Source organism: Bicyclus anynana, chromosome 27, assembly GCF_947172395.1.
Source record: "Bicyclus anynana chromosome 27, ilBicAnyn1.1, whole genome shotgun sequence".
Taxonomy (NCBI): Eukaryota; Metazoa; Arthropoda; class Insecta; order Lepidoptera; family Nymphalidae; genus Bicyclus; species Bicyclus anynana.
In genome coordinates, this window is record NC_069109.1 from 182,472 (window position 1) to 194,553 (window position 12,082).

The 12,082-nt window shown below is 46.4% G+C and overlaps 1 protein-coding gene across 6 annotated transcripts in view; it reads left to right on the forward strand.

The window, feature by feature from the left end:
* Positions 1-12,082, forward strand: part of LOC112056045 (BTB/POZ domain-containing protein 7) — a 37,396-nt gene that overhangs the window by 8,644 nt on the left and 16,670 nt on the right. For 4 of the 6 annotated variants that reach the window (XR_008252224.1, XR_008252225.1, XM_052890125.1 and 1 more), the window contains exons 9-21: positions 24-146; positions 787-910; positions 2,133-2,250; positions 2,692-2,763; positions 3,567-3,640; positions 4,080-4,227; positions 5,414-5,598; positions 6,088-6,248; positions 6,590-6,715; positions 7,286-7,424; positions 8,868-9,019; positions 9,502-9,587; positions 10,554-10,628. Coding sequence is in view for 4 of the 6 variants with exons in the window: in XM_052890125.1 (XP_052746085.1) it covers positions 24-146; positions 787-910; positions 2,133-2,250; positions 2,692-2,763; positions 3,567-3,640; positions 4,080-4,227; positions 5,414-5,598; positions 6,088-6,248; positions 6,590-6,715; positions 7,286-7,424; positions 8,868-9,019; positions 9,502-9,587; positions 10,554-10,628 (1,583 nt within the window). In the remaining 2 variants the exon portion in view is untranslated. The remainder of the gene's footprint in view (positions 1-23; positions 147-786; positions 911-2,132; positions 2,251-2,691; positions 2,764-3,566; positions 3,641-4,079; positions 4,228-5,413; positions 5,599-6,087; positions 6,249-6,589; positions 6,716-7,285; positions 7,425-8,867; positions 9,020-9,501; positions 9,588-10,553; positions 10,629-12,082) is intronic. The other 2 variants (XM_052890127.1, XM_052890128.1) reach the window with 2 other exon arrangements.

Genomic DNA, 12,082 nt, shown 5'->3' on the forward strand with positions numbered 1-12,082 from the left:
AAGTGTCGTGTCGCGTGTCGCAGTGCGGCGCTGCTCGTGCGGCGCGGGGTCGCGCGTGGACGGCGCGCGGCTGCGGCGCCTGGCCGACGCGCTCGGCTTCTGCGCCGACGCGCTGCACCGCGACCTGCGCTACTTGCTCGACTCCGGTCAGTGCGCCCGCCGCGGCATTTCTTTATGCAATATAGTAGGGATGATGACAGTTTTTTAAATTATATATAAATTAATAGTATACTAATAGTAAAGCAATTTTAACGTAAAAGTAACAGGGTATCTGCGATCATTACTTTCGGAGCTACAGGGATTTAAAGGGTCAGGTTTGCGATCCCTGAAAAACGCCCCATACAAAATGGTACAAGCTAATGACGTCGTAGGTACATAATGATCGTAAGATTTGTATGGGCGTTTTAACAAAATTACTAATATCTTTGTTATTTCTGTGTTTATGTGTATAGTTGAGCTATTAAAAAATGTCACATTGAATGTAAGGATGGTAAAACTGTATGAATTTTCATCTAATTATGATAAAAGATTTATAATAGATTTTGAAATTTCATAATCTTATTTATTTTGCAAATATCCAGACAATCTTAGCTTTTTATGTATAAATTAGTTAACATTGACCTTATTTACCCGAATGTATCATAAAAATCAATATATTCAAACCTAGACATCATCCCCATTACCAAAACATAGTAACAGAGTACATCGAGCAGTGCCCGAGGCTTGTGACTCTGGGTGACCACTGACCACTGACCACTGACCACTGACCACTGGCACTGCCCACAGGCGAGCTGTGTGACGCGCGGTTGTCGTGGGCGGAGGGCGCCACGGTGAGCTCGTACGGGTTCCGCAGCGCGCTGGAGCTGCCGTGCCACCGCCTGCTGCTCGCCGCGCGCTCGCGCTTCTTCAGGTACACTTGCTGACGCGTGGTTCCCGTTCCCGTCACAATACGGGGATTGTATATAGCCTAGAGCCTTCCTCGATAACTGGGCTGTCTAACACTGAAAGAATTTTTCAAATCGGACCAGTAGGTTCTGAGATTAGCACATTCAAGCAAACAAACTCTTCAGCTTTATAATATTAGTATGGATACTGTTATGAACTAGGGTTTGAGGATTTGAAATGAAACTGATGACTCGTATAAGACTTTATTCCACTCCGAGTACCAATAAACACTTCCAAACGTAGGCAATTCGTTGTGTTTTCGTAAAAGACTATGCTGCAAACACTGACCTGAATCGAATAGTGTCCCGTGGAGCCAGGCCTGGTCCGTAGTCTTCTCAGTGGGAAAGTCGCTGGAGTGTTGGTTTTCTTCACAATAGATAAGTAGATAGCACAACGAAGATTAGTAATAGTATGTCTTTTCAACGCGATATGGTAATTTTAACGGAAATGCTGTGATAGTCGCCCGATGGTTTACTTAATGGTTTTTTAACTGATTAAATTGTTCAAATTATTGAGGAACGCTATCTCATTAGAAGTCGTGTCCACAGCAATTAGTACTGATTACATGGTTTATAAAAAAGGATGATAATATTTGAAACTTCCTCAAGGTTATACTTTATTTTGATAGTGTTCCAGTACAAAACACGTACAAAATCGTAGCCGAATTCACTATTGTATCGCTTGTATCACTTCGATGTTATTCCGTTTCGCTCCGAAGTCCGAATGTCAACTGCCCGATCGTCCGCTCCGACGCGTATTTATACGTCAGAATGTGTGTAGACCATTCTGGAAACGTTTGTTGTTGTTTGTTGATTCCACGAAATTCAATGTAAACAACGCCTTGAATTCGTCTCAAATGGTAAACAACTCGACGTGGACGAGCGATTATGAACCGTATGTCTGTAGTGATAGGATTCTACAAAAAATATTAATTGATTATGAAACACGGCTAAAACTCACGTGAGTATGTTGGAGTATGCCCGACTAGTTTCGAACCCGGGGCCCTTAGTCATCTCAGTCAAGCTGGTTCTTGCAACGCGGCACGATCCAAACTGCGAAGCGGCGGCGCGACGCGCAGCTGCTCGCAACGCGCGCTGGGAGAAGGCATCCGTTACACTCTCCGGCGGTTCGTTAATTTCGATGACAGAAAATTAAAGCCAGTCAACTGACAGTGTGTTGTGTGCCAGGAGCGTCATGTCGCGGCGCGGGGGCGCGGGCGGCGCGGGGGGCGCGGTGTTCGTGGACGAGAAGGTGCTTCCCCGCCGCTTCGCGCGCGCGCTGCTGCACGCCGCCTACACCGACCAGGTACTGCTTCACTGTAGCTTAGCACGTTCGTTGGTGACACTCCCGTGATATGCGGGCGACGGGGGGAAGTTAAGAATCGTTTTTTCATATATAGCCCCCCCTATGAAAAAAATATGGGCAGTAAAATTTTCGTTCGGTAAACGAATGACAGCGTTACGTTTTGTGCGCAACCTGTTCTGCGCACCTTCACTGTGCGCTATTCCTGCTGCACCTCGGTTGCGCACCTTTCACTTTTCAGGCGTTAGTATTGAGACTTATAGATAGTGTATGCTACGAAACAACATACACTATTTAGACAGTCGATCTAAAAGAGTAAAGTCACGCTTTTTTTTTAATTTGCTGAGCGATTTCTCTAGTTTCAGTATCCTAAGTCTAACTATCATACGCTCTTGGAATACACAGACGTGTGTGTGCAGTGTCAATGTGTGTGTTGTGTTGCAGGTGGACCTGTCCCTCATCAGCAGGAGCTCGTCGTCGCCCTCCTCCAGCACCAGCGCCGGCAGCACGGGCACGGTGAGCACCTCGCACGTACTTTGGAACTATCGCTCTTAACTAAAGGAATGCATACTACTGTAGTGGATCAGACGAATACCAGCGCTGCTTTGGAGTCAGTGGATCACCAAGCTAGAAGGATCATCTGTTAAAACCATTATATTAAAAATAAGTCAGGTTTTCCTTCCTGACGCTATAACTCCAGAACGCACGAACCGATTTCCACGGTTTTGCATTCGTTGGAAAGGTCTCGGGCTCCGTGAAGTTTATAGTAAGGTTTATAAAAAATTCAGTAAGGGGTAGGGTAGGGTAGGGGCAAGGTAGGGGCAGGGTAGGAGTAGGGTAGGTTAGGGGCAGGGTAGGAGTAGACTAGGGGTAGGGTAGAGGTAGGGTAGGGGTAGTTGAAAGTTTACATCGAGTTTTACGCGGACGAAGTCGCGGGCGTCCGCTAGTTAATTAATAATTAGAATGTAAACTTCATGTAACGTCCCTCGATTTTACAACAAACTCGCTAAAGCGTCGATATCACATGGCTTTGGTTGGTTCAGCTTGCCTCCCATACAATGGTACACTATATAGCGTTACACCCACTCTCAACACCGACAACAATTAAGTAATATTAAATATAGTGAAAACTTAGTGTGAAAAGTTGTGTATGTTCTTTTGTTGCTATATCATCCCAGCTTGTAATAAAGTCAACTTTATAACGCTATAAAATGTACAGTTCCTTTAGTGTTGTTATATAGAGTTTACACTGTATAATTTAAGAATCAGTATAATACATATTGAAATGTCAATCACAAACCGTCGGCGGCGTGTTTCAGTTGCGCGGCAGCGTGTCGCGCGGCTCGCCGGCCGCCATGTTGGACGACGCCTTCCAGCTGTACGAGATCGCGCGGTACGTTCTGTCTGGCTCGAAGGACCACTTGTTGCCTTTCTCAGACTAAATACGTAAGGACTAGTATCGCACCCAAATTCACGAACAAAATTTTCTGCCATTTTCTAACGAAAACGAGCTTAGATTTCATACATATCTTATACTAAACTAAAGGTTTTTTTTCGTTTTTTACACCATTTAACTACACAAAAAGGTATTTTACGGAGGTTTTTAACTGACGGACGCGATTGTAAACTATGGAACATCGATTCTATAGAGACTGTTTATAATCGCATAAGGTCGTTGATCATATACTTTGATAGAAAAATAATGTCTTGCGAGGCAGGTCTTTATCTATTTAGTCTGAGTTGCCTTTACATTTTCGATTTTTTTTTGACTCGTGCTCAAAAGTAAGCCGAATATGGGTTGTTAATCATGATGATTGCTGAGATGTGGACAGTGAGATGGCCGTGTGTGCGCAGGTTCCTCGAGATGCCGATAGTGGCGCAGGGCTGCGAGGACGCGGCGGCGCGCGCGCTGTCGGCCGACACGCTGCCGCGCGTGCTGCGCTGGGCCTGCGCGCCGCACGCCAGCGCCTGGCTGCACAGGTGCAATGATTGTTAACTTCTTCGATGTTTAAGTTGTTGTATTGTGTTGAAATCGGGGTTTCTCTGGCCCTATTAGTTTTAAATACAAAAAAACTTAGTCTTGTCAATATTAATTTTTAGTTTTTTCTTTCCAACCATTTTATTACTTCACTGAAGGTAAAATTTATATCAGACTCAAATGTATCTTCGTTTTTACATTTAATAATTAGAGTGGTGTCATCGGCAAACAATATACAGGGATGTTTAGAAGAATTTGGCAAGTCATTGATGTATACTAAGAATAATACGGGACCCAAAATACTTCCTTGTGGAACCCCAGGGGAGTTAATGATAAAAGTAGATTTGACATCTAATTTTTCACCATTTATTATTTTACGGAGTTTTGTACACTGCCTTCTTTCCCCCAAATAGCTCTTAAACCAATCGTTAGCAATACCTTGTATACCATACTTATCTAATTTAGATAACAATATAGCGTGGTCAACAAAGTCGAATGCCTTGAACTGATCTATACTAACATTGTATACTGTTAGACTAGCGGACCCGGTCAAGCTTCGCTTTGTCTTGTGTGCACTTCTTTCCTGCCCCACCCTAACTCTACCATACTTCTACCCTACTCCTATCCTACCCCTACCCTGCACCTACCCTACCCTTATCTTAACTGTACCCTAACCCAACCCTAACTGTACCCTACCCCTACCCTACACCTACCTTAACTCTACCCTACCCTTAACCTACACCTATCCTAACTTTACCCACCCCTACTCTACCCTATTCCTACCCTAAGTAACGTAATACAACGTCGAAATATGACCGACTAGTTTCGAACCCTTACCAGGACCTTGGTTGGATGCGCTTAGTAATTTGATGTTGCAAATAACAAACTTGGTGCAAAATATTATTAATTCGGTTCGTTCACGAGATGACGGGTCCAATCAAGATGACGTTCACGAACCTTAACTTAACGATTCTTAAAGCGCGCTGCGAGCGGCCGCGCGCGCCGCTGCGTCGCAGTTTGTATCGTGCCGCATTTCAAGAACCAGCTCATAACTAAGAACCCCGTATAAGTTAGAAACTAATCGGGCATACTCCGACGTTGTATCACGTGAGTTTTAACTGTGTTACGAAATAAATTAATATGAATAACACTCTCGATAGTTGTAGAATGATTTGTCCCGTGTGTCAGGCAAGCGATGCGGTTCCTGCGCGACGAGTTCCCCGCCATCATGAGCTCGGCCGCCGCCGCGCGCCTGCCCCGCGCGCCCCTCGCCGCCGCGCTCGCCTCGCCCTTCCTGCAGGCCAGCGAGGCGCAGGCGCTGCGCGGCGTGCTGCGCTGGGCCGAGCGCGCCGCGCAGCCGCCGCACGCCGCGGGTAACGACCGCAGGCACCCTCCCACACACGGCACGTGTGTCACGACACTGGTGCATCCCCACACACCGCCCCCCCGCGCCCCCTCGCCCTTCCTGCAGGCCAGCGAGGCGCAGGCGCTGCGCGGCGTGCTGCGCTGGGCCGAGCGCGCCGCACGCCGCGGGTAACGACCGCCGGCACCCTCCCACACACGGCACGTGTGTCACGACACTGGTGCATCCCCACACTCTGCCCCACTCACCGACCCGCTCACCGACCCAGTCACCACGCACCGCAAAGAAAGATGTGGGTCATTGCGTTCTTACATTCCTACATACCGCCATATACACTACACTCGAATCAAATAACATATGTGTATAAATACTTCTTGTACTTGTTTCTTGTCTTACTTCAGGTTCCAAAAAACGAAAAATAGTGTATAATCTTTCAATAAGCAATCTTCCTTCCAATGTTAGCAAGTCAGAGTGTTTATGTCAGTGTTACGTTGTGCAGAGCCGAACGTGGTGTGGCACACGACGCAGTCGGCGCGACGAGCGGCGCGCGCGCGCGGGCGTCGGGCGCCGGCGGACGCGGCGCTGCGCGAGACGGTGGCGGCGCTGGTGCCGCTGCTGCGGCTGGAGCACCTGCCGCCCGACTGCGACGTGCTGCAGCAGGTATGCGGCTCGAAGGACCGATTGTTGCATCTGTACAAGTGACGGTGTTTGATGTGTCGTATGACGACGCGGCGCTGCGCGAGACGGTGGCGGCGCTGGTGCCGCTGCTGCGGCTGGAGCACCTGCCGCCCGACTGCGACGTGCTGCAGCAGGTATGCGGCTCGAAGGACCAATTGTTGCATCTATATAACAATTGGTCCTTCGAATGAATTTCGAAGTGAATGTGTTGAAGTGCTATTTTTTATTTATGCTACGAGTTTTGCTGGACCAGTCTACTAAACATAAAAAAGTTGGCTCTAAGTTAATAGCAAAGCATTATATTAATATTTTATGTGTCGCAGGCCATCCGACGGGGCATCATCACGGCGCCGCCCCACCTGGAGCAGGGCTCCTCGGCGGACGCGTGGCTCGGCCGGGGCGCCTTTCGCTCCCCGCGCTGCTTCCTGCCCTACCTCGACGAGATCAAGGTATACACCCTCGCTGCCATCATCCGGCTCGAAGGACCACAACCTAGCACACGACCAAGTGAAGAGCAATAGACTAAATATCGACCAAAGGCGGTGGAGTTATCCCATCTCGTTCGTCACAACGCAATGGAAAATATATCAGCGTTTTCGGTTGAACGGCTATTGGTTGGAATTTGTTTATTTCTCTACACCAGATGTCTTTGGTCACATGTTAGGAGCGAATTATTGTGGAGCGTGTTTGAGCGATCGTCTTTATAATCGTATCATGGACTGACTTTATATTATTATTGGCATTATATTTATTGACATATTTAATTTGATGTAAAACAATTTTCATCTAGTAAACAGACGGGTGAAGATCGTTTCTAATTCAGCTGTTAGACTATTAGAATCATCTAATAACATACAACTCGTTGTCAGCGGCGTGCACTTCATATATGCATTTAAGTACTGCATACCCTAAGAGTTATTTTCTGAATACTTTTAAATGCAGTGTGTGCTTAGTGCATACCCTGATCGGCATGCTTGTGCACGGCACTGGTCGTAGTTACTATTCGTGTGGTGTGTCAGGCGCTGCTGGAGGAGCAGGCGGTGCCGGAGGCGGAGCTGGCGCGCGCGCGTCGCCAGCGGTACGCGCACCGCATCCCCGACACGCTGTACATGGTGGCCGCCGCCAAGTGCGCGCACGCCGCGCCCAGCGACGCCGACGGTGAGTGCCGCTTGCACCCTGTCCCTACTCAGTGGTAGCACCCTACTCAGTGATAGCACCCTACTCCGTAATAGCATCCTACTCAGTGATAACACTCTACTCAGTACTGGCACCCTACTCAGTGACAGCACCCTACTCAGTGATAGCACCCTACTCAGTACTAGCACCCTACTCAGTGATAGCACCATACTCAGTGATAGCACCCTACTCAATGACAGCACCTAACTCACTACTAGCACCCTACTCAGTGATAGCACCCTACTCAGTAAGAGCACTCCACTCAAATACTATCCAAATGAGAAGCAGTTACACATAAAGAAAACGGAAGTCATCCTTCCAAGCAAGACTGCGGGCGAGTTCCAATAGGATCTTGAACATGTTAGCAAGCAAGACTGACTCGCCGATCCTGCAGAAATTTATTTCTGTTTTGGTGCGGTGAGATAGTTTATTATTTATTTTTATTTTCTTAAATGGAAATTGTTGACCTACTAACGTAATTTTTAAGATTGTAACTAACCAATGGGCCTGTTTAGTTCACTAGACCGCCAATAGATGGCGTACTTACGGAGACGCTTGTCAAGACTCTGACATTAATCTAAAACTTTTATGACATTGACATTTTGTGAAAAGTGACAAGACAATTTTGAATTGATTCAGTGTGCATCGTATTTACAAAATATTAAAGTTTTTTTCTTACAATTCGTGAGTGTAAAACAATAATTAAATCTTAAAGACTTTAAAGATTAAAAGAATTAGACTTGGTAAACCTTTAGTGAGTGTCTTCAGGGCCTTTGTAGCCATAAATGATGAAACTTATTAATAATAACAGCCAACTTAGTACTTGCATCCAATTGATAAACACAATCGCTCAAATCTGTATTTGCACTGAGAAGCACTTGTCATTAACTTGATCCTAGCACCCAACTGAGTAGCACTAAAAAACTCAATTCAGCGCTAACACTCAACTGAATAACAATAGTCCCCACTTAGTACCAACACCCAACTCAGTACTAGCATCCAAATAAGTAACACTAGCATCCAACTCGTACTAGCACCCAACTGAAAAGCAATAGTCCCCACTTCGGCAGTTACACTGAATACAGATTCCCAACGCTATATTAACATGCAAATCGGTACTTAAACACAACTCAGTAGTATAATATCAATAACCCTACTGAGTAGCAATAGCACCCAACTCAGTACTAACACCCAATTCAGTACTCACAGCCAATTCATTTTCAGGCCTCTAGCATCTAATTCAGTACCAAAGGCATTAAACTTATTAATAGTTGCATATGCTACTGAGGGTAATTTTCCAGAAAAGGTCAATTTAAGTGTGTAAAGAAATCTTACTTAAACTAATTAAATCGTAAAGTTACCTACTTTACAATGACAAGCAGTTGTGAGCTCTAAGTACATAGTGATAAGGTCGCTTGTGTGCAGGCGAGGCGGTGAGCACGGAGGGCGTGCGCGCGTGCGTGTCGGCGCGCGTGCTGGCGGCGCTGCGCGCGCGCGTGGCCGAGCTGCGTGCTTCCCCGCCCGCCGCGCGCGCGCTGCTGCTGCACGCCGCCGACCCGCGCACCGTGCGCCGACAGGTGAGCGCCCACCTTGACGACTGAGAGGAGTGCACACACACAATACTAAGACGAGATGCCCGATATCTGACGTCACCCAGACATGGGTGTTTTAACTCAATTTCTGGGTTACTCAGTGAAAACACCCTTCCAGAACGGCTCTCTAAGCCGAGGTCCGAGTTTCAGAGACGCCCTTATAGCTTGGAAATTTCACACCTCGTAATAATTATATTTAACTTGTTCTAAAAATAATGAAAATAAATTTGATTAAAAAGCTAACAACAATTAGATATGGTTAATATGTTATATATAACAATTTATACACAAACCATACATAATTTAAAATAAATAAGTTATGAAATGATGTGGGTTTTCTACCCTCATTTCTGATTTATTTGTTGGTAAACAGTGCTCATCAAGAAAGGCTGTAGTATAGTTCCTGAGATTAGCGCGTTCAAACAAACAAACTGTTCATTTGTATAATACGAGTGTTACTGTGACAGATCGCCCTGCGCGCGGTGCGCGAGCGCTCGCTGCCCGACGCGTGCGCCGAGCTGCTGCTCGCCGAGCGCGACACGCCCGACGACAGGTGGTCACCGCACGCACACGCACCACTCACTAACTCACCTGTAGGGCGACATGGCTCATGGAGACAACACACACTGATTACATAAGAAAGGGAGTCGTGATAGCCCAGTGGATGTCATCTCTGCCTTCGAATTGGAGGAAATATGTTTGAGTCTGGTCTAGGGCATGCACTTCCAACTTTTCAGTTGTGTGCATTTTGAGAAATTAAATATCACGTGTCTCAAACAGTGAAGGAAAACATCGTGAGGAAACCTGCATACCAGAGAATTTTCTTCGTGGGTAAAGTCTGGCAATTCAAAATTCATTTATTTCAATTAGGCTTAGTTTACAAGCACTTTTGAAAGGTCAAGATTATGTCATAATTTAATTTAATCTAATGGTGGTAATAATAGTCGAAAACTTAAAATTAAAGTTACGAGGGTTCCGAACGCGCCTTCATCCGAGAAGAGCCCACAACAAACTCAGCCAAGGTTTATTTTTTTGTTTACTACCATTTTACAAACTTATTTAAAACTAAGCACACAGTCGTATAATACAGTTTAACACTAAGCATTTTTATCATTAATATAATCATTAACACTATAATAAGCCTTTCCCAAAAGCTTGCGTTTAATAAACACTTTGAACTTTTTGAGAGACATTCCAGTAGCTTCATGTGGTAGATTAATATAAAAACATATGCAATTTCCCTTAAAAGAATTACTATTTTTTTGGAATCTAATGTGGTGTGCAACAATTTTATGTTTATTTCTGACATTAAAATCTGCATTGGGCCAGTGTGGTGGACTATTGACCTAACCCCTATCAATCTGAGAACATACTCGTGCTCAGCTGTGAGCCGTACATTGATTGTCATACACTCTGGGATAGTGTACCTTCCCAACGGTCAAAGAATTTGTCAAATCGCTTCAGTAGTTTAAACAAACAAACAAACAAACAATCAAAACTTTTCTCTGTATCCCCCCAGGGAGGGCGAGGAGTGGGAGCGGCGGGGGGGCGCGCACAGCGCCGCGCGCAGCGACCTCGACGACGACTGCTGCAGGTAACCAGGCGCCACCGAAGACGACACGCATTTATTTCTTATTGTTATATTATATGTATTGTGTACAGGGTCGTCTTTTCGCCGTGGGAAATGATAAGCATTATACCCTGAACGTATGAGCCTTTATTCACAATTTAAATTTTGACTTATAATAATCATTTGGGGTGTAAGGGGGAGGCTAGTACCAGTCAGCCTCCCCAACTGCCAACCTCACCTGCTCGTGGTGCACCCTGCAGAGTGACCGACGAGGCTCTGGCGACCGATCAATGGCGGTATAACCATTCCTAACTGGCTGGATTTTCATAAATGGCACAGGCCGGTGTCGGGCAGCAGCGACACCGGTGCGTAAAAATCAGCCCTGCGAATGACCAACCCGCATGCCCAGCGTGGTCATTGTACGGGCATTAATCTTCATGGACAAATCCAAAAACAAACAGCCCCTAGTCCCCGGTGGCCCCGCTATTCCCGGCTCTGGCAGCGGTCGTGGTAACGGCGGGGCAAGGGGTGTCAAGAATCTCCGGGGGAGATTCCGCTGCCAACCCCGACGACTGGACCTGGCAACATTTAACGCACGCACTCTACGGACCGACGAAAAGATGATCGAGTTGGAAGAAGTGGTTAGCAAGTTGCGCTGGGATATCATAGGGTTATCTGAAGTCCGAAGAGAGGGGGAGGACTCGATAATTCTCGAATCCGGCAACTTGTTATACTACCGGGAGGGCGACCAACAGTCCCAGGGTGGTGTCGGGTTTATCGTCCACAAGTCCCTCGTAAACAATGTTGTACGAGTCGAGAGTGTGTCGAGCAGGGTAGCGTTCCTCGTTCTTCGAATTACCAAACGGTATTCGTTGAAGATCATACAGGTTTACGCGCCGACCTCGACACATTCCGATGAGGAGGTAGAGGTATTGTATGAGGATATCTCAAAAGCCATACATGCCTCAAACTCCTATTACAATGTTGTAATGGGGGATTTCAATGCAAAGCTAGGTATGAGAAGCGGTTCAGAGTTGAGAGTGGAGCAATTTGGTTATGGGCAAAGGAACCACAGGGGCCAAATGTTGGCTGACTTCATGGAAAAGGAGGGACTCCTCATGATGAACTCTTTTTTCAAGAAGCCGCCACACAGGAAATGGACCTGGATGAGCCCCGATGGTTCTACGAAAAATGAGATAGATTTCATCTTGTCTACCAGACGGCATATATTCAACGATGTCTCTGTGATCAACAGGGTCAAAACCGGTAGTGATCACCGAATGGTAAGAGGCACGTTGAATATCAACTTACAGCTGGAACGGTACAAACTGGTGAAATCTACGCTCCGACCTACTCCTGCCCAAATCCAAAACCCCGAGAGCTTTCAACTGGAATTACAGAACCGCTTTGATTGCCTAGCAGATTGCGTTGATGTGGACGATCTAAACAACAGGCTTGTGGAAACTGTCCATACGGTC